Here is an 18,583-nt window from a genome sequence, read left to right as displayed (position 1 = left end):
AGATACATAAAAATGTAGTTTGTGTATGTTTTAATAATATTACATACATATTTGGGTAAGTCTTATATTTTTAAGAGCATTTTTTATAAGGTTTTAAAAAATGGGTATTTTTGAAAAGTGGCATTTTTGCAAAAGCCCCATATTTGTATTACTCTAATAATTCAAAACAATTAAAAAAAAAAAGACAAATCAATAGACTTTTCTCGGTTTTTCATTTCTTCAACCGATCCTAATCGAATTCTTTTTGGTTTCTATCATGTTTATTCAAATGTCACCCGAGTTACTGGGCCTGTGACAAGCAGGCCTTTTAAAAGTAAGTGGTAGGATAGTTCGATACATACTAATCACTTGCTTGAGATCCAAGAAACCAGTAATGTATGTGTTTCGTAGGGCAATAGACAGAGTAAAACCTAGGCTTTTCGTATATATAAGAAGCCGTACGATACAATCAGTTTGTAGATAGGCCTGGCTTATTTTTCCAATAAGTAACAAAATCAAATTTATTAGAATGTCAACAAATTTGTCTCAAAGTTTATCTTAATCTCTTCTCCGGGGGCAATACGACCAATGTCCTCCATCTCAGTTGTTGATATCATTTGCCATCTTATCGTTTTTTGTTCTTGACTCTCAGAAAAAGAAGGTTTCACCCTCTGAACTACAGATTTATAAAAAAACTAAAGAGTATAAAAGAAATCGTTAATGATAAACGAATGACCTCCAGTAATCGAATCAATACACTATACGGCGAAGCTAATCAAAGAGTGCCGGCGGTGAAACGAATTAATATATGAGTTTCGAAGTAATAACATTGTGAATGGTTTTGCTCTACTCTTCAGAACCCCATTGTTAGCCTTTGAGTCGATAAAAATGGATTTTTTAATTTCGATCTTCATATTCATGTACTAAAATCATCGTAACGGAATCTTGTCTATCTATTTTCTTGCTCCACTGAACTTGTTGTTTCGGATTGTATCTCAAACTCTGACTTTAAAAGCAATTTTCAATCGAGGCTTTCGTATAAGAATCCTAACAGAATCGTGTAGAGGAACAAATGAAACAGAATCCAGAGACCAAATAGTAGCGAAATTCAGAGATAAAATAAGAAAGTTGTGCAATAAAGAAGAGATAGATAGATACATGATTTTATTCATAAGGATAGATATTTGAGATTCCAAGATGCTACACTTGCACCTCGAGACGTCGCGCTGGAAGATTATGTTGATTTCCTCCTTGTGGCCATTATCGCCTTTCTCTCCTTGCTCTTCCTGGCAAACATCTCCTCCTTGTCCTTCATGGCTAAATCATACTCTTCCTTGGAAGTGGCATTTTCCAGTCTTTCATCTATTTTCCAAAGTTCCGTATCTTTCATCCTTGCCACATAGCGTTGGGCAATCTTGTCCAAAAGCTCAGGCTTGCCTCTCACAAAATCATTGCACATGAATTCCAATTGTTGTCCAGACGATATAACAAGCTTACTAAATCCCTAAGTAGAACAAAAACATGTAACAAGATAAGTTTTCTCACTGAATTGGTACATACATACATATATGTATAATGTAAAAAAAAAAACTTGACTTACATATGTATGAAATTTTGCGAAGTGGGTGATTTGCAAGTGTCGGGGAAGAAGGTCTTTAGTAAACTCCAGCGGTTGCCAAACTACGAAAGACAAACCATTGGGCGCCCATGAGACAATAGAATCCGTTGAAGGATCATCCACCAACGCATACGCTTTCTTGAGGAAATCAAAGATGTCGTTTCTTCCAAAAGCGAAATCTTGATACGGTATAGTTGATGTGACCCTCGTTCTCGCCTTTCTGTCCCTGCTCTCCCTTTCCCATTTCTCCCTGTGCTCCTTGATGGCTAACTCATACTCCTCCCTGGTAGTGGCACTTTTCAGTCGTTTGTCTAGTTCCCCATATTTGCTATCATGATATGCTTTCAACCTTGCCAGATAGCGTTGGGCAATCTTGTCCAAAAGCTCAGGCTTGCCTCTCACAAAATCATCGCACGCGAATTCCAATTCTTGTCCAGGCGAAATATCAATCTTTCTAAATCCCTAAGTAGAACAAAAAACATCACAATCTTTTTTTCATTGAATTGGCCAAAGAATGAGTAACGTAAAGAGACTTGGTACTTACATATGATTGAAATGGTGAGAAGTTGGTGATTTGTAAGCGGCGGGTAAGAAGATCTCTGGAACACTCGAGCGGCTTCAAAACCACGAAAGACAAACCGTTGGGAGACCAAGAGATTATAGAATCCGTTGATGGATCATCCACCAACTCATACGCTTTCTTCAGGAAATCAGAGATCACGTTTCTTCCATAATCCATAATATCTCTATCAACAAACAAACAACAGAGAGATGTGATTTTTCTATCCACAATAAATAATGGAGCAAGCAATCAGGTAACAAACAAAATCAAGCAAATCAGAACAACTACCTTGCTGGATTTTTCGGGATTAATCAGATCGTCGTCGTCGTGGTTTCGCTCCGCTGCAGTGATATAACTGATAACCCTAAAAAGGAGACCAGCTTTTCTTTTTCGCTTTGGGCCAATTTGTTTGGGCTTTCACAATTTTCCATTACTTCACACAAAGCCCACCTATTTTATTGTATGGACGTAGAAACTTTGGCCTACGTTTTTTTTTTTTCGTTTAATGTTAAGATTTTTTACTCTTTTTTTTTTTGACGTCTAGATTTATTATTTATTGCAAATTATGAGAACTGTTACATAGACGATTCTACAACGGACAATTCCTTCCGACCCTTATTAGATCCACGACAGACGACACTTCTTTCTCCATGCTCTTGACGGACACCTTCAATGATCCACGACCTAACGACACTTCTCTCTCTGCGTAGAATCCTGGCGAACGGCTATAATTGTACTTCGCTGGAGATCTCTTGCACACTTGCCTCATTTAATCTGCAAATTTATTAATAAATCGCAATATTTGGGACTCGAACCCCAGACCTCTTGGTGTAGAAGCATTAATTAACCCTTGGTCAACCAATGGGCCAAGGGGGCTTCCACAGATTTTTTACTCTTTAAAGAAAAATAAATGCAACTGAATGTACCCAATTAAAAAAAGTTATACCCAAACAAAGAACTGGAGGAAGAAGACAGAAAAAAATTACAAAGAAGAAGAAGAAGAGATGGAGAGCGAGATTGAGAAGCCAAAACCTCTGCCAAACTGTAGATTGACATTCAAAAATGAGATGGTTGTGATTCTCAGTTCCACAGAGGACACAAGATATTGGAACAGACAAGCCCCAATTTCTTAATTGCCAGCCAAGTGAAGAAGGAGTAGCGTGGAACTACTTTGGTCCAAGGAAGCAGAGGAGGTCGAACACGAAGCTGCTCCCATTTTGCTTTGGAGGAGAAAGCTAGTGAAGAGGATCCTACTGCTGTACGCCAGAGATACTGATCACGGCCACTAGACTCATTTGGTGGAGTAGTGGCTGTGAGGTGGATTAAGAGATTCTGTGGTTCCTCGGATCTCGCACCCGGCATGAACTATGAACCATTTCGGGTTGCCTCAACTAGACAAGCATCTTTGCGGATCCGAAGTTGTCTGAGCCCCTCTTCTCCGAGATATGATATGAGAGGTCCCAAATCAGTCCATGAATCAAACCAATAAGAAACAAACTTACCATCGCCAAGCTCACAGTGCAGAAAATCAAGGAGAGTTGTCCTTTAGCTGAAGCATACTTTTGACTGGCCTTCAGAAATGGTTTGATGTCTCAGTTAGCCAAAAGCTCTTCCTTGCAAAGACATTACCATTTAGCCATGCAACCCACAAAAAACTGGCATTCGTGAAGAAATTACAAATTGGTTTCAGCATGAACACAATCTCAAAATCTTCAAGCAAGCGGATACCAATCCCTGTTGGAGATAAGCTTCAACATTGAACATAGCTTGCGGCCCAAGAAGTCTTTAGCAAGTCGGTTAAAGACATGATAGGCTAAAAGGAAATTGTCTAATTCAAGTAGTAATAGGAAAAGAGTAGTTTTCCAATTACAAGTAGGATTAGGAATGGAAACTAGCAAATTTGTGCTTGTATAAATACCTTGATTGAGTTGTGATCAAAGGTATGAGTTTTGGAGTTTAGTTTTTAGAGATTTTCTAAACTTAATAAAGCTTATCAAAACTATATTTGGTATCAGAGCTATAGGTTTTACGGTGAAGAAAGAGTCCTCACCAAGCCATGGCCGATGACGACGCTATCGTCGCCACCAACACCACACGTAAGGAAGCTATTCCTTCGTCGCTACAATGTCCGATATTAAGTCTAACAAACTATGCGGTTTGGGTTATGAGGATGAGAAACATGCTGCGAATTCATAAGGTTTGGGAAACTATTGATCCTGGTTCGACTAATCCCGACAAAAATGATATCGCAATAGGATTGATCTTCCAATCGATTCCGAAGGCTCTTATATTGCAAGTAGGCAAGCTTGATTCTCCAAAAAGGATTTGGGAAGCAATCAAAACACGTCACATGGGGGCTGAACGTGTTTAAGAAGCAAGACTCCAAACCCTAATGTCAGAGTTTGAAAGGATGAAGATGAGAGACACGGACATAGTCGATAGCTTTGCGGGAAGGCTATCGGAGCTAGCATCGAAAGCAGGCACTCTTGGAGAAACAATTGAAGATCAGAAACTTGTGAAGAAGTTTCTAAATAGTCTCCCAAGAAACAAGTATATTCAGATCATAGCTTCTCTCAAGCAAGTGCTAGACTTAAACGCAACAGGATTTGAAGATATCGTAGGAAGACTCAAGGCCTATGAAGAGCGTATTCTCGATGAGGAGAATCACGGAGAAACACAAGGCAAGCTGTTGTACGCAAACTCAGAGCAACAGAGCTTTGTACCTTCACGAGGGAGAGGTCGTGGAAGAGGAGGCAGAGGTTTCAGAGGACGAGGAAGGGGAAGATTCAACTCGCAAGAACGGACAGCAAATTACAATGATCAAAATCAAGGAAAAGAAAAGAAGGATTTATCAAAGGTAATTTGTTATAGATGCGACACGTCTGGCCACTTTGCTTCCTCATGCCCTGAAAGAATACAAAAGAATCGAGAAGCAAATAAAGTGGAGACGGAAGTAGCCGATCAAGCACTTTATATGCATGAAGTTGTATTCTTAAACGAAGATAAACTCATACCGAAGAATTACAAAGGTGAAGACGGTATATGGTATCTTGATAATGGAGCAAGTAATCATATGACAGGGAATAAGAGTTACTTCTCCAATCTTAACGAGAACATCAAAGGAAAGGTAAAGTTTGGAGATGGTTCGTGTGTAGAAATAGAAGGGAAGGGGTCAATTCTATTTCAAAGTAAAACAGATAAGCAGATTCTTGTCGGAGATATCTACTACATTCCAGATCTTAAGAGCAACATTCTAAGCTTAGGACAAGCTACAGAGGTTGGGTGTGATGTACAGATGAGACAAGACTACTTAACGGTTCATGATCCGAGCAAGAGGCTCTTGGTAAAAGTCACGCGATCACCAAATCGACTTTACAAGATAGGTCTTAAGATTGGAAAACCTATATATGTCTACACACAATGGTAGAAGACGACACTTGGAAGTGGCATGGAAGGTTGGGTCATGTCAGCTTTAAAACAGTCGAGACGATGTTCCAGCAAGGAATTGTTCACGGACTGCCAGAAGTGAATGAAGAGAAGAAGTTGTGTGAATCATGTTTGGTAGGGAAACAGACTCGTCAAGCTTTTCCGAAGGCGACTATGTTCCGAGCAACCAAACCATTAGAGTTAATCCTTGCTGATCTATGTGGTCCCATAACACCATCTACCATCAAACATAACAAATACATATTTGTTATTATTGATGATTTTTCAAGATACATGTGGACTATCTTGTTAAAAGAGAAGAGTGAAGCTTTTGGTAGATTCAAGACGATTGAGAGTGTTGTGGAGAAGGATCTTGGGAAGGAGATCATGACTCTAAGAACCGATAGAGGAGGAGAATTCACATCAAAGGAGTTTAATGATTTTTGTGATACAAGTGGTATCAAAAGACATCTAACAGCTCCTTATACACCACAACAAAATGGTGTGGTCGAAAAAGAAATAGGACGTTGATGGAGATGACGAGAAGTATGCTCAAGGCAATGAAGGTACCTAACTATCTTTGGGGAGAAGCGGTACGTCATGCTACTTATGTCATCAATCGGATATCAACAAAAGCCCTTGACAACATGACTCCTTATGAATGCTTGCGGGAGAAGAAACCGAATATAGAGCACCTAAGAGTTTTTGGTTGTCTAGATTACTCAAAGATTGATGCTGCTAATCTCAAGAAGTTGGATGATAGATCACAATCACTAGTGCACCTTGGAATCGAGCCAGGATCCAAAGCCTATAGATTGTCTCCTACCTAAGATTGAAGCGCCTACATCAATGTCGGATTTTCGTCTGATCGCTCTGTGTAATGTAAGCTACAAAATAATCTCCAAAATTCTTGTCAACCGCTTGAAGAAACACTTATCCGGTAACAGATATTTGAGGAACTCACCTTTCCAATGTCACTGGTAACAAATATTTCTTGCTCGTTTTTGCTTCCTTAAGGAAACATACAAAGATCGAGCATCCCACGACATCCATTGCTAAATTCAATTATAACATATGCGCTATCAATTATATCAGGCACCTACATCACAGAGAAACATATACATAGTATGAACTCGCAATACAGACTCCATTACATTAATGGGGTGTAATTTGGGATTAAAATGTACCTTTTTCAATAAGAACATTATGTGGTTTTGGATAAGTGATAATGTCCATCAGAAACTGATGATGAGTCATATTTGGAGAAGACCCAACAATGACGTCACACAGCTCACTCTTCAGTAACTCTACGTGTCCTGAGAAAAGCTTAGGCACAACAATGGGAAAATCTCAAATCCTGAGTAAAGTCTAAGATGGATTATGATTTTGTTTACTTGTTCCCGGAAATTCAAGATACCTCGAGTTCCAGGTGGTGGCTCCTCGACACTAGAGTTGGTGGAGTTTATGGATTCACACTCATCGGTTCCAAGATTGATGGTTCTGGAACAGAGTCAGTGCCATGCATTTGTGTCTCCAAGCGACTATCGTTCTCGGCTTGCAGTTCATGAGACTCCATCATAACCTCTGTTACCTGCAAAGGAAATGGAAATTAGCGCATAAGATTAATAACCGAAACACACAAAACTATATATTTTGTAACTGTAGACCCATAAGCTACACTGTGTAAGTGGCCATATCCACAAATACTCGGGCAACTGGATCAATGAGAACTTACCTCATAAGGAACCATATCAAAGAGAGTAGATCGCATCTTGAATTGCCTGATGAAGTCCTTGTGAGCAAATTGAGTCGTTGTCACATAGTTCCTGGAGATACCTACCTCGCCAATCGCCTTCTCCCAGCATATGTAAACACAACAAGAACATACTACGCTCCTCTTGTTGTGTCCATGGATTTCCTAACACAATATTCATTATAAAAGAAACATGAAACCCAAAAAACAGTAAAAAATGTAACCTGATATAATTGAAAAACATTTTCTTCCTTATTCCAATCAAACAACAAAATGTCAAGTACATTCTCCCAACAAGAGTTATCCGATTCTGGTTAATGCTTAACGATTCATCTTCGTTATCATTACCCTCAATACCTAAAAAAAAAAAAAAACTTCAATTTCAACTAAACTGTCAAAATTCGAAAAATTCTAGGGCTGTAAAGCTGGGGGAAAGTTATTGTTAGCTGCTCCCTAATCGTAAGAATTAAAGGGAAAGGCTGGTAAAGAAGATAAACTCACCGGCAAATTCAAACTCACGGGATCGACCTCGGGCTCCGGCGAATAAGGAGAACATTTGGGAAAAATAAGATGGCTGAGTGACGCGTGTAATATTTTCCCAGGATCCTGCGGCTGATATTGAGTCCAACAAATCACGCGACTGGTATAAGTCCCACATCGACTAGAAAAGAAAAAATAACAAAGAGATTAGGCTATATCCCTGAATCAGAGATCTTAGGGTTTCGAAATTTCCTGCCATGGGTAAGACTAAGGTGAAGGGTTCGGTTTCATTGAGACGCCCATTCGTTACTTGTCTGGACCGCACATATGAGGTAGTAGATGATCCTTCAACAGATTCAATCATCTCGTGGAGCCAAAGCGGCAAGAGTTTCATCGTTTGGAATCCATCGGAGTTTTCCAAAGATCTCCTTCACAGATGCTTCGGACACCATCATTTCCCATTATTCACCCGGACGCTTAATGATTATGTAAGTTGTTGTGCTCTAGTATGTATGTGTGTATCTATGTATTTGCAAAGATCAATTTTTGCTTGGATTAAGACTTGGTTTTCTGTTGTAGGGCATTAAGAAAGTTGATTCTGAGCTATGGGAATTTGCAGACGATGACTTTGTGAAAGGGAGACCTGAGCTTATTCGGAATATAAATAACCGAGGAGATTCAGACTCAGATTCAGAATCAAGAGTCAGTACAAGGAACACAATCCTGAAGAAGAAGAAGAATAATGCAGAATCTAGAGTCAGTACGAGGGTGACAATCCAGACGAAGAAGAAGAAGAAGAAAACCAACAAGTTGGTTGCAGAGGCAATTGCAGCTCAATTCCAAGGTTTGGAAATTTGAAGAAAAAATATCCTAGTAGTAAGTAACCCTCTCGTCTTCTTTGAGTAGTTGAATATGCTTATGAGTGGTTTGGTCTTTCTGTTATCAAACATTAGGGATGCAATTTGTAGCCTTCTATCTATTAAGTTCACAACTGTTTGATTACGGATTTGTTGGTTTGCTTACTTCTCTTATAAAAGCAAGATTGCCTTCTTCTCATGAGTTAAAATCTAGACATATATAAAGCTAGTGCCTAAAAGATTATATTCACATACCTTCCAGATGAAGGAAAACAAGGATAATCCTAAGAACTTGATGAGAAGAGGAGTTACTTAGCTAAGAGTTCTCCGTCTTCTCTAATATCAATGGATCAAGAAGAGGAGAATTCAAAGACTTGAGATAGAGAAAGCTTCTCTGTTTTCTTATTCAAAAACAACCACAGTATCTCTTACAAGGTTAAGAGTATTTATACCAGCTAAATAATAAAACCCTAGTCGAGACTTGGGCCCAAAGCAACAAATAACCAACATAATTAACATCATAAACGAAAGCCCAAGAATAAAGAAGAAATTGTACAGTAGAAGACTTAAAAGGAAAAAGGAAGGTACATCAGGTCGCCCGGGGTAAGAAGACAATTCGTCCCTGAATTTTCCGCATCATCACTAGGCACTAGCAATATAAAGAACCAAATGCTTGACATTGAACACATCAGCCGTGCGCATGTGTGGAGGAAGACGAAGACGATAAGCACTGTTGTTAATCTTCTCGAGGATCTCAAGTGGACAGATCTTTCGCGCTTTGACCTTATTGAACGTACCCGGCTTAAAACGATCTTTAGTTACAACCCCCCATACCAAATCGCCAACTTTGAAATCAACGTCACGTCGATCAACGTCACATCTGCAGCCGCCTTGTATGTAGTCGTGGAAGATTCCAAATTAGCATGAACTTGTTGATGAATGGAAGCAAATTCGTCGACAAAGTCACAAGCACGACCAAGAAATCTAGTGCGATCAGGAGCAAGATTGAGGTCAGAAGGACATCGTGGCAATCAGCCATAAATCACCTGAAAAGGACTAAAACCGGTACTACGATTCACAGCCCGATTATGCGCAAACTCCGCTTGACAAAGCACCTTATCCCAAGACTTGATGTTATCTCCCACCAAACAGCGTAACAGACCAAAAATTTCTTGTCATAATACGGGATAGGACTCTGCTCGAAGGCAACAAATGTTGCAGACATGCGACTCAACACAGTCCAAGGAATGATGAAAGTTTGGAGGTAGGTATACATATGAATAAACCTACAGGAAAAATGGATTATCAGCAGAAAAATGAATAGACCTGAACTTGACATATCTGCAAGAGGCAGTAAAATCAGCACGATGGTGACAACATTCAACGAGTAGATCATATAACGCCATAAATCCTTAAACCCTAAATTCACTCGACTTATTCTGTGCAAGGCAAAAACACGGGAATGCTTCTAATAAAAATGAGACTGGTGTAGAAGCGCACTCATGGACACAAAGCTAGAGCCTAAAAGATTATATTCACATATAGAGAGTAACTCTGTTATCGAGATAAAGAAATATAGAAGGATAATACCAAGAACTTGATGTTCATCACTTGGGAGAAGAAAATGGCCGTGACAGGCGGAAGCAAGTTCCTGTTGTGTTTGCACTAATAGTTCATCTTGTTCCCTCAGGAAATGTGTAGAGTTCTTAGACAAATCACCCAAGTAAGTTTCAGTCCAGTTGCTTTCAGGAAGGTCAGTACGTTACAAACACATGAACTGGACCAGGATTCTTCAAGCTCAAAGATTCCAACTTCTGGTTCATATGATTCTTGAACTGGCCATCTAGCAGTCTAAGCTGTGCACAAAGAAACGGTGCCTTAATGGTTTCTGCAGAGTGCAGACTCGGCTGCTGTACCATGTCCAATAGTCTTATACACGTGAAGGCGCCTTCTCATCGGGCTGGAACAAATGTCGGTTTTTATACGTCCAAACTGTGGTTCTACAATCTTCATCAACAGCATACAAACATTTATCTAGATTACCACGAACTCCAGATAACAAATAGCCACACTATCCAGACTCAAGTGGAGACAGATGACAGATCTATCTCTATACAAAGAACAGCAAAACTTGATCAAATCACTCCACATTGGCTCATCCAGCAGATGAATCCAATCTGGAAACAAGAATCATAGAAATGCAGTCTGAGTTCAACTACTACTACAAGCATTGTATTTCCTCATCATCTCCACACTATCAGCTATTGAAGATCCTGCAGTACCAACAGAATTCAATGACGCACAGCTGCAAACAGCTGCACATTGCACACAGTAGTGAAGCGAAGTACCTGAGATCAATATCAGCCATCGAGACACCAAAATTCTTGAGCCACAATGATTAATTTTACTAAAACCCATAACGAAAAAAGAGATTTTCCTCCTCAAACAGAGATTCGTATCTCGCTGAGGTTCAAAACCCAAAAATTTAGGATCCAGAATCGGAGGAAAAATTAGGGTCCGATTAAGAATTCCCGCCATAAGAACCGCATTCTTAAATTCCGATAGCTGATTGCTGTATCCACAGTGAGGAGCGTACCAGAGAAACTTCTGACCTAGAAGAGTTCGAGTTAGTATCTCTGATCGGGAATTGGACGGATCCAGAAAATGCAGAGATCGAGAACAGGGAGGGACTTGGGTATCTCGGGGTAAGTAATGAAGAAGACGAACACGACGAAGAAAACAACAAGTAGAGAAACGGAGCAAACAAATATCGCAGATTTGTTGGTTTGCTTCTTCCTGTTCGGCCATGGACGCGGGCTTGATCTGCTGGGATTGAACAAGCTTTTTGCTCAGAGATTTTTGAGACGCGTCTAGTTTTTTTTCTCGACGATGCCAAAACGATGCGTATCACTATTTTCGGCCTAACCAATATTCTTTGATGGGCTTTCGCTACATCTTAGCCCAAAATCGAACAATAGAGAAGAAATTAACATTTTTCAAAATCGTTTACATTCATGGTATTATTGATGATGTAATAAACTTAAAAGCTTGTAAGTTGCAACAACAGTTTGATTCATAAATACACTAGTGTTTTCAATGATTTGATAAAGACAAATACCCTAGCACTCTACGGAAGCCACATCTTAGTACACATCTTCATACTGGTTTTGGTTCACCTATAATCTGATGACTCTAGTTTTCGTTGTAGTTTTTACAGCTTTCTGATTATTTTGTAACGTTTCCCGGTGTATTTCTACGCTTTTCCAATCACCCTCGTCAAAGGTTGTTTAATAAAATTATACTTTAATAATAATAACAAAATGGGTTCTAAGTGGCATGGCATGGCAACTTTGATTTGATTTGATTAATCTTTAAGCCTATAAAAGGATTTTTTAAATTTGATTAATTCCACCGTTCTAATAACAAAAAATAATAATACTCACTGAAAATTCGATTAATTCTCTTTGTTTTTGTTTTTTTCATAATTTATTTGTCCTAGCATTCACGTATAAATATTATATTTTATAAATTTGGTAAATTGGAAGTCTAAGAATACTTGAAAAATGGGTAAGAAAAAGTCCAATAACAACAATTAAATTCAGAGAAGAAAGACTTGTAAAGAAAGAAGAATCAAAGAAAAACAAATAAAACATAATTAGAAACTTACGCATGCATCAGCTTCCGTAAATCTTCTTCATCTCTCTCTGTCTCTCTCTCCTCTCTGCTTTTTGCTTTCTAGGGTTTTTGATCATCTCTCAGGTGAATAGGTTTCGGTATAATCTCATCCCAATGTCTGCTAATTCCAAGTCGGAGAGGTCTGCTTCTCAATCGGCGGAGACGGTGGCTGTTTCTAACCGTGTCGTGGCGTCACGGTCAAGTCGTCAGCCGCGTCTCTCTTTCTCCTCCTTTGCTCCGTCATCAGAGCACGATTACTTGAAGAAGCTGAAATCCGATGAGATTTCTCCGACGAGAGAGGAAGTTCCGGTGTCGGTGAAGGAGAGAGAAGAAACGGAGGAGGAGGAAGCGAAGAGGACTTGGAATCTTCGTCCGAGAAAGGCTTTTGGTGGTTTGAAGAAAGGAAACGGCGTATTAGCGGCGGAGGTGTGCGGTGGCGGAGGAGGAGGAGGGGGTTCGGAGGTGAAGAATCAGAAATCAAGCGGAGGAATGGAGCCGAAATCGAACAGGCAGAGAGGAATCCCGGCGGAATCTCCCGGATTAGGCGGTGGTGAGGTAGCGAACGAGAATCGCAGGCTTTGGGTTGCTCTTTCACGAGACGAGATCGAAGAAGATTTGTTCAGCATGAGTGGGAACAGGCCATCTCGCCGGCCAAGAAAGAGGGCAAAAGCTTTGCAGAAATATCTCGATGTAAGTCACCAGGTGTTCGACGAATTGCCTCACAGAGAATTTCGAACGAGATTACTTTTTTTTTGTCTCTACATTTCTTGGCAATTCATATGTCTGCCATTGTAGGTCATTTTCCCTGGATTGTGTCTCGTTGGGATGAATGCTGATTGCTTCAGAGTATCCACTTCTCCGGCTAAGGTTAGCTTTGATCAATTTCACTTACTTGCTCGATTAAAGCGTGGATCAACCTACCCTTTTGCTACATTGATCGGTAGCTAGTGTGAAATGGACTAAAGTCCAGACCTTTAGTGCTATTACAGAAGATATATCAATTTTCGTACTATGTTGCGTACAAAGATACATTTGGGGAGCTAATTAGCTTTACATAATCTAATGGTACTACTGCTTCAATGATACAGTACCCGTAACAGCGATTGTATTCCTTTTGCAGTGATGATCGATGCAAAGGAGTCTTTTGGTGAAGGAAAAAGGTGAAGTCATCTTCCTAATTGAAACTTATCATTTTCATGGATATGGTGGCGTTTTTTTTGTTATAGCATTGCTTGATCATTTTGAGGTTTGTGCTTAAGTAGTTGGGACATTGTTTCTGGTTTGTTGCAGGGTAGATAGGTATGCTGGTGATCAAGAATCCAGATACACCACAGTAGAAGATAGGAAGGAGATATATCAAGAGACATGTTCTTGTCTCATATCAAACTTAGTAGTAACTAAATTATAAGTAAATATCGGTAAGTTCATATAATTATAGATATATAAAGAAAAGAGAGCGAGAGGGGTTTGTTTTTGAGTTACTGATGATGAAATGCAGAAAATCGGTTAGTAAGATGCGTCGAAGTTTAATATAATGGTAGAGCAAAACAACATAATCTATGTTAAAAAGTGAGTTTGTTAAACCATTTATAACTCTTATTAGCACAGAAAATGATTTATTAAACCATTTATACCACTTATTAACACATAGTTAGAAAGTGTATTAAGATCCATACAAGTTTGTTTGAAGTACAAACTTATTTAATGGCTCCGATAAGTAACATTGTTGAAGAGGAACAGCTCTGATCGATCGATCATGTAGCAAAATAAAATGATGAAACTGTTTTCAACATTTTATCTAACTAAAATCTGTGGGTATGCAGATTATATATTTTCATAATCATTCAATTTGTAAAATAAAAAAATGACCCCACGGCTAAAAATAGTTATAGTTCAAGAGGTTGTAGTAGTATTTGCTTTTTCGCAGGTTATATTAATCACAGTTGTTTCCTCTGTGTACAAAAAATCTGCATACCCACTTAACAACAACCAAAAAAATCTGCAAAAAGAAAATTGCTCACTGTTCATATGCATGTGATAAATTTGCATTTCAAGCCTTGAAGTCCTAATATGAGAATGGAGTACCTAAACCCCAATAAGCTAAATGGGCTAACATTCAGTATTTCAAATCTTAAAGGCCCTATACACCACTTATGACTTCTCTATCTTTTTTAATTAGGAAATGTGATTTCTTGTGTTTAGTAGTATTATATTTACAAGAGCGTGCTTACTTTGAAGAAGGTTTGTTCCATTAATTATGAACTCTTCTCATTATTACTATAATGGGAATTATTATTTAGGGGTTAGGGCATATTATCATTGGTTATCTTAGGCCTTTTATGTTTCATCACGTAATGATTCTAGTCCACAATCATTTGACTCTCACCATTTATGCTCTTCTACAGCGAAGCCAAATGGTCAGTTTGTCGGTTTTAATTGTTTCTTTTTAAGAAAATTAAAAAATTAGTTCCGACTCAAAAACTTAATCATTATTACATGTAGTTCTTTGCCGAATAATCAATGAAGAGTATCATTCTCAGTGGGCTCCTCTTGTTTCTAAAAAGCCAATTCATTCGAGAACCACTTTCACCGATTACATCACACACACCCACAAAAGTATCATATACAGTTTCAATCTTTAATTTTTTTTTTATTTTTTTAAAGTGATATCAAAGTTCAAACGTAATTGAATCCAAACCAAAAAAAACAAACAGAAGGTGATCGCATGTCCATTTATTTGTATCATTTTATGTATGCTTGTCTTTTACATAGAGATTGCTAATTGTGATAGAAATTAACGATTATATTACTTTTCTTAACTTAACATTAAGAATGTAAGATAATACTGTACAATGATGATGATGATACTAATAAATTAAATGATGTGATTGGTAATATATCATGTGCCATTAATTGCTTTATCCACGTCATACACAGTCCTCGTTGTACTTGAGATGTAAACCTTCAACGACCAACCACACACAATGGCACAAAAAAAATGATTCCTTACCCTGTCACCCAGTGGAAAATTAGGGTCTAAAGCTAAATTCCATGATTACCCTTCGTTTCTACTAAAATATCCAAATTATTTCCGACGTATCTCAAGGCTCAAGCCATAATATAGTTTCACGTCTTCGAGAACTAGGCGGCCCCGATTCAAAGTTATGTAATGACAACAAAAGATAGGATTGGCCGAACAATGGTTTTGTTGTCAATTATTAACTAGAGGAAGAACATATGTAATGACAACACATAAATAGTGGAAATCTACAAAAGATTAATACGTAAAAAAATGTAGAATTGTTTTGTATGTTACTCTGCATGTAAGTTACTATTAATAAGAAGCATAAATTCATGGGTTTGGTTTTACTTTATTTCACTTTTAGAATGATTTATTGTGTGGCCATTTTCAAATCATGTAACTGTAATTTCTCCATAAAACGGTACATCAAATATTTGCATACATAGGGAGAGATAAACTAGTAGACTTCATTTTTACCTTGAATGTAAATATTTTAAAGCAACGTTGTCATGTTAAGATTCGTTATATGGGAGTATTAATTTAAAGTAGTTAAATGAGTCCGTACATATTAGTGCACGTGTCTAGCATTACAACCGAAAATATTCCAAAACGATTTTTGGTTAACCGATGAATCCACATGACCACCAGCTCACCGCCATATATATAGAAGAATTAAAATATGTAAGAAGTAGAAAAACATATAACATATGTTTTTAGAGAACATGTTTTATTTTTTGTTAAATGTTTTTAGAGAACATGATTCAGAAATATTCCACTTTTTGGCCTAGCCAATATTCAAATCTTATAGATCCAAAACGAACGAAACTGAAGAAATATTAGATGGCTTCATTAATCAAAATTTATGTCTGGATATATTCGAAAGTCAGTGTTACATTTTTTTTTGCAGGTGACTTTTTCTTTCTTTAGTTTCTTAACCAACTAATTAAATTATTTGAGTGAAAAAGAGAGGTTCAAATATCTCAAATGTTAAAGTAAACGTGCAAAATCAATATCCTCTAAATGTACGACTAATTACTACTATGTATAAAGTAAATATTTTTTATTTTTTGATGGCAAAGGTAAATAATTTATACATAATAATTCGTAATTTACTTCCTCTGTTTTTCAAAGAATGATGTTTTGAATTTTACACACAATTTAAGAAAAAATAACTTTTATATTTTTAATTATTATTTTCTTAGTTTAATAATATTAGTTTTACTTTTCACATTTCTCTATTGGTCACAAACAAAAACAATGATGATGTTTTTACAAAACATCAATCTTGGTGGAACAAGTAAAAAACTCAAAACATCAAATAACTAAGAACAGAGGGAGTACTACTTAGTGGCTTATCAACCAGTCCAAGGGGCTGAACCTGAAACCTAGGCATGACCAAAAGCTAACTGTAACCGTATTTCGGACCGTAAGCGGACAATTTTTCAACCGTAACCGTATAAAACGGTTAAAAACAGTAACCGTTAACCGTAAAAATAGATTAGGTACGGTTAAAAAATATATTAACCGTAACCGTTAATTAACCGTTAACGTATCAAAACCGTTAGTTAACCGTACGGTTAACCGCATAATTAACCGTGCAATTAAAACCTTAAATACATAATTATTCCACTATTAAATTTAATCCACTCCATTACTCCATTACTCATTTTTCATAAATCAAATCATAAATAGTTTACATAGTTATTATTTATACTCAGGCACTCGTTTCTTAATTCTCACTACTTCCTTTCTATAGTATTGTTTGGAATAGAACAATAAGACAATAACTCAATCATTATAATTATGACCAATTATTTAGTTATTCATTAGTTTACTTAACTAAACAAAATAGCTAATTAACTATAAATATTATAAGCATATAATCACATATATTATATACTATAAAATAAATATTATTTGATATATCATCATTAAATTTTTTATTCTAAATGTTTAAAAAAATCCAAGCTTTTGTTTTTGATATTAACTGTATCGTAATAATTAAATAATCGTAATCGTATTTAACCGTAACCGTTGTAACCGTAACCGTATTTAACCGTAACCGTTTTAACCGTATATATAGTGGTTAAGATTACAGTTAGAAAAAATTTATAACCGTAACCGGTGGTTAATAAACCGTAACCATTAGTAAAAAAGAATTAAATTAAGCCATCTTTGAAAATCCCAAAGAGAAGAAGCCACATTCTTCTAATGAGAGAGTTGGCTACTTCTTCCTATTTTACTCAAATTATAGAAGTTTGACCATTGACTGAGGACAACCAAGAACATAGGAATATTTTGACCAGGAATGCATGCACGTGTGGGTGGACACGAGCACACGTGTGCTTTGCTGTCATGGGTGGTGTGGTCTCTTAGGAATGTGTGCGCCACGTCGGTTCCACATGGGAGGATATATCGCACGAGCCAAGTTGGTCCTTTTTCTCATTTTTTCTCAATTACAAGCATTCCTTGAAGCTTCATTTTGTACACCAACTATTTTAAAAAAACAATTAAAAACATAGATTCCCAAAACCATTTGTTAAGAGTAATCATGATGGTACTAGAATCTCAATAATTATGCATATAAATTCACAACATTTGATGCGTTAAAATAGTGATCAAGAATCAAACATTTAACTTTGTTATGAAACGTCAAATTCAAATTATCATTCGTTTGATTGCTTCGGCCTCTTTCTTCATTATGTCGATGTCAATGAGTATTTTCTTTGAAGTGTTTAAACATTCGAATTATTACATGTACTAGAGAATATATAATATTCGACTATATAATGGGGAAGTTAGGTCCAAACATTTAAAGTTCCCCAATGATGACATTAACCTACAGCCAATTCTGTAGAGAATAATTAAGCTACGAATCAAATATAACTAACTAAATTCATAATTATTAGTCCTACTATAAAAGCAAAACATATATACGCCTCAAATGATTACAACATTAGAAAATACGACTTGTATTATTAAAGTTTTTATATGTGGATCTTCATTTGCTTTATACGTATATTTACTGTGACTACATGTGTTAAAAAATTCATAGTGGAAAGTGTAGACAAGACTAAAGGCTTAAAGTATTAGTATACAAGAGCTAGATATAAATAAACCAACATACTTATTATCAATTAGTTTTGAAAATCCATGATTTCTCCCGATTAAATATAATGTTTTGTTTTTGGCATTCAAAGAAAAGAATATG

The 18,583-nt window shown here is 37.1% G+C and overlaps 3 protein-coding genes and 1 long non-coding RNA gene across 5 annotated transcripts; 2 read left to right on the top strand and 2 right to left on the bottom strand.

Annotated features, from left to right (window-relative positions):
- Positions 1-1,018: 1,018 nt before the first annotated feature.
- LOC9304140 (heat stress transcription factor A-4a) lies at positions 1,019-2,553 on the bottom strand. Its single transcript, XM_002868022.2, has 4 exons — positions 2,448-2,553; positions 2,142-2,343; positions 1,580-2,059; positions 1,019-1,483 (listed from the first exon to the last, which is right to left on the bottom strand). Exons 2-4 carry the CDS (start codon positions 2,334-2,336, stop codon positions 1,214-1,216), a joined length of 945 nt encoding a protein of 314 aa, XP_002868068.1. The 5' UTR covers positions 2,337-2,343; positions 2,448-2,553; the 3' UTR covers positions 1,019-1,213.
- A 5,183-nt stretch (positions 2,554-7,736) lies between these two features.
- On the top strand, positions 7,737-8,874 carry LOC9306176 (heat stress transcription factor A-4a). The gene is made up of 2 exons (XM_002870059.2): positions 7,737-8,306; positions 8,398-8,874. Exons 1-2 carry the CDS (start codon positions 8,076-8,078, stop codon positions 8,674-8,676), a joined length of 510 nt encoding a protein of 169 aa, XP_002870105.1. The 5' UTR covers positions 7,737-8,075; the 3' UTR covers positions 8,677-8,874.
- Positions 8,875-9,049: 175 nt separating this feature from the next.
- Positions 9,050-11,562, bottom strand: LOC9306175. The gene is made up of 2 exons (XR_002330567.1): positions 10,266-11,562; positions 9,050-9,961 (listed from the first exon to the last, which is right to left on the bottom strand). It is a non-coding gene; the product is annotated as an uncharacterized LOC9306175 (long non-coding RNA).
- Positions 11,563-12,247: 685 nt separating this feature from the next.
- LOC9306174 lies at positions 12,248-13,936 on the top strand. 2 transcript variants are annotated; one of them, XM_021020036.1, is made up of 4 exons: positions 12,248-13,040; positions 13,146-13,217; positions 13,471-13,510; positions 13,646-13,936. In XM_021020036.1, exons 1-3 carry the CDS (start codon positions 12,465-12,467, stop codon positions 13,471-13,473), a joined length of 651 nt encoding a protein of 216 aa, XP_020875695.1. In that variant the 5' UTR covers positions 12,248-12,464; the 3' UTR covers positions 13,474-13,510; positions 13,646-13,936. The 2 variants fall into 2 exon arrangements, with proteins under 2 accessions (XP_020875695.1, XP_020875694.1); XM_021020035.1 differs by having other exon boundaries at positions 12,249-13,040; positions 13,641-13,936.
- Positions 13,937-18,583: the final 4,647 nt, after the last annotated feature.

The sequence above is a fragment of the Arabidopsis lyrata genome (assembly GCF_000004255.2).
Source record: "Arabidopsis lyrata subsp. lyrata unplaced genomic scaffold ARALYscaffold_7, whole genome shotgun sequence".
NCBI lineage: Eukaryota > Viridiplantae > Streptophyta > Magnoliopsida > Brassicales > Brassicaceae > Arabidopsis > Arabidopsis lyrata.
This window is presented reverse-complemented; position numbering and strand designations above follow the sequence as displayed.

What these genes read in the sequence shown, in the direction of transcription:
- LOC9304140 (XM_002868022.2), bottom strand. Translation starts at nt 2,336, where the DNA reads ATGGATTATGGAAGAAACGTGATCTCTGATTTCCTGAAGAAAGCGTAT. An exon ending in TCTCACCATTTCAATCATAT is followed by an intron (nt 2,060 to 2,141) that starts GTAAGTACCAAG and finishes TGTTCTACTTAG; the next exon opens with GGATTTAGAAAGATTGATAT. An exon ending in TCGCAAAATTTCATACATAT is followed by an intron (nt 1,484 to 1,579) that starts GTAAGTCAAGTT and finishes TGTTCTACTTAG; the next exon opens with GGATTTAGTAAGCTTGTTAT.
- LOC9306176 (XM_002870059.2), top strand. Translation starts at nt 8,076, where the DNA reads ATGGGTAAGACTAAGGTGAAGGGTTCGGTTTCATTGAGACGCCCATTC. An exon ending in CCCGGACGCTTAATGATTAT is followed by an intron (nt 8,307 to 8,397) that starts GTAAGTTGTTGT and finishes TTTCTGTTGTAG; the next exon opens with GGCATTAAGAAAGTTGATTC.
- LOC9306174 (XM_021020036.1), top strand. Translation starts at nt 12,465, where the DNA reads ATGTCTGCTAATTCCAAGTCGGAGAGGTCTGCTTCTCAATCGGCGGAG. An exon ending in CTTTGCAGAAATATCTCGAT is followed by an intron (nt 13,041 to 13,145) that starts GTAAGTCACCAG and finishes CTGCCATTGTAG; the next exon opens with GTCATTTTCCCTGGATTGTG.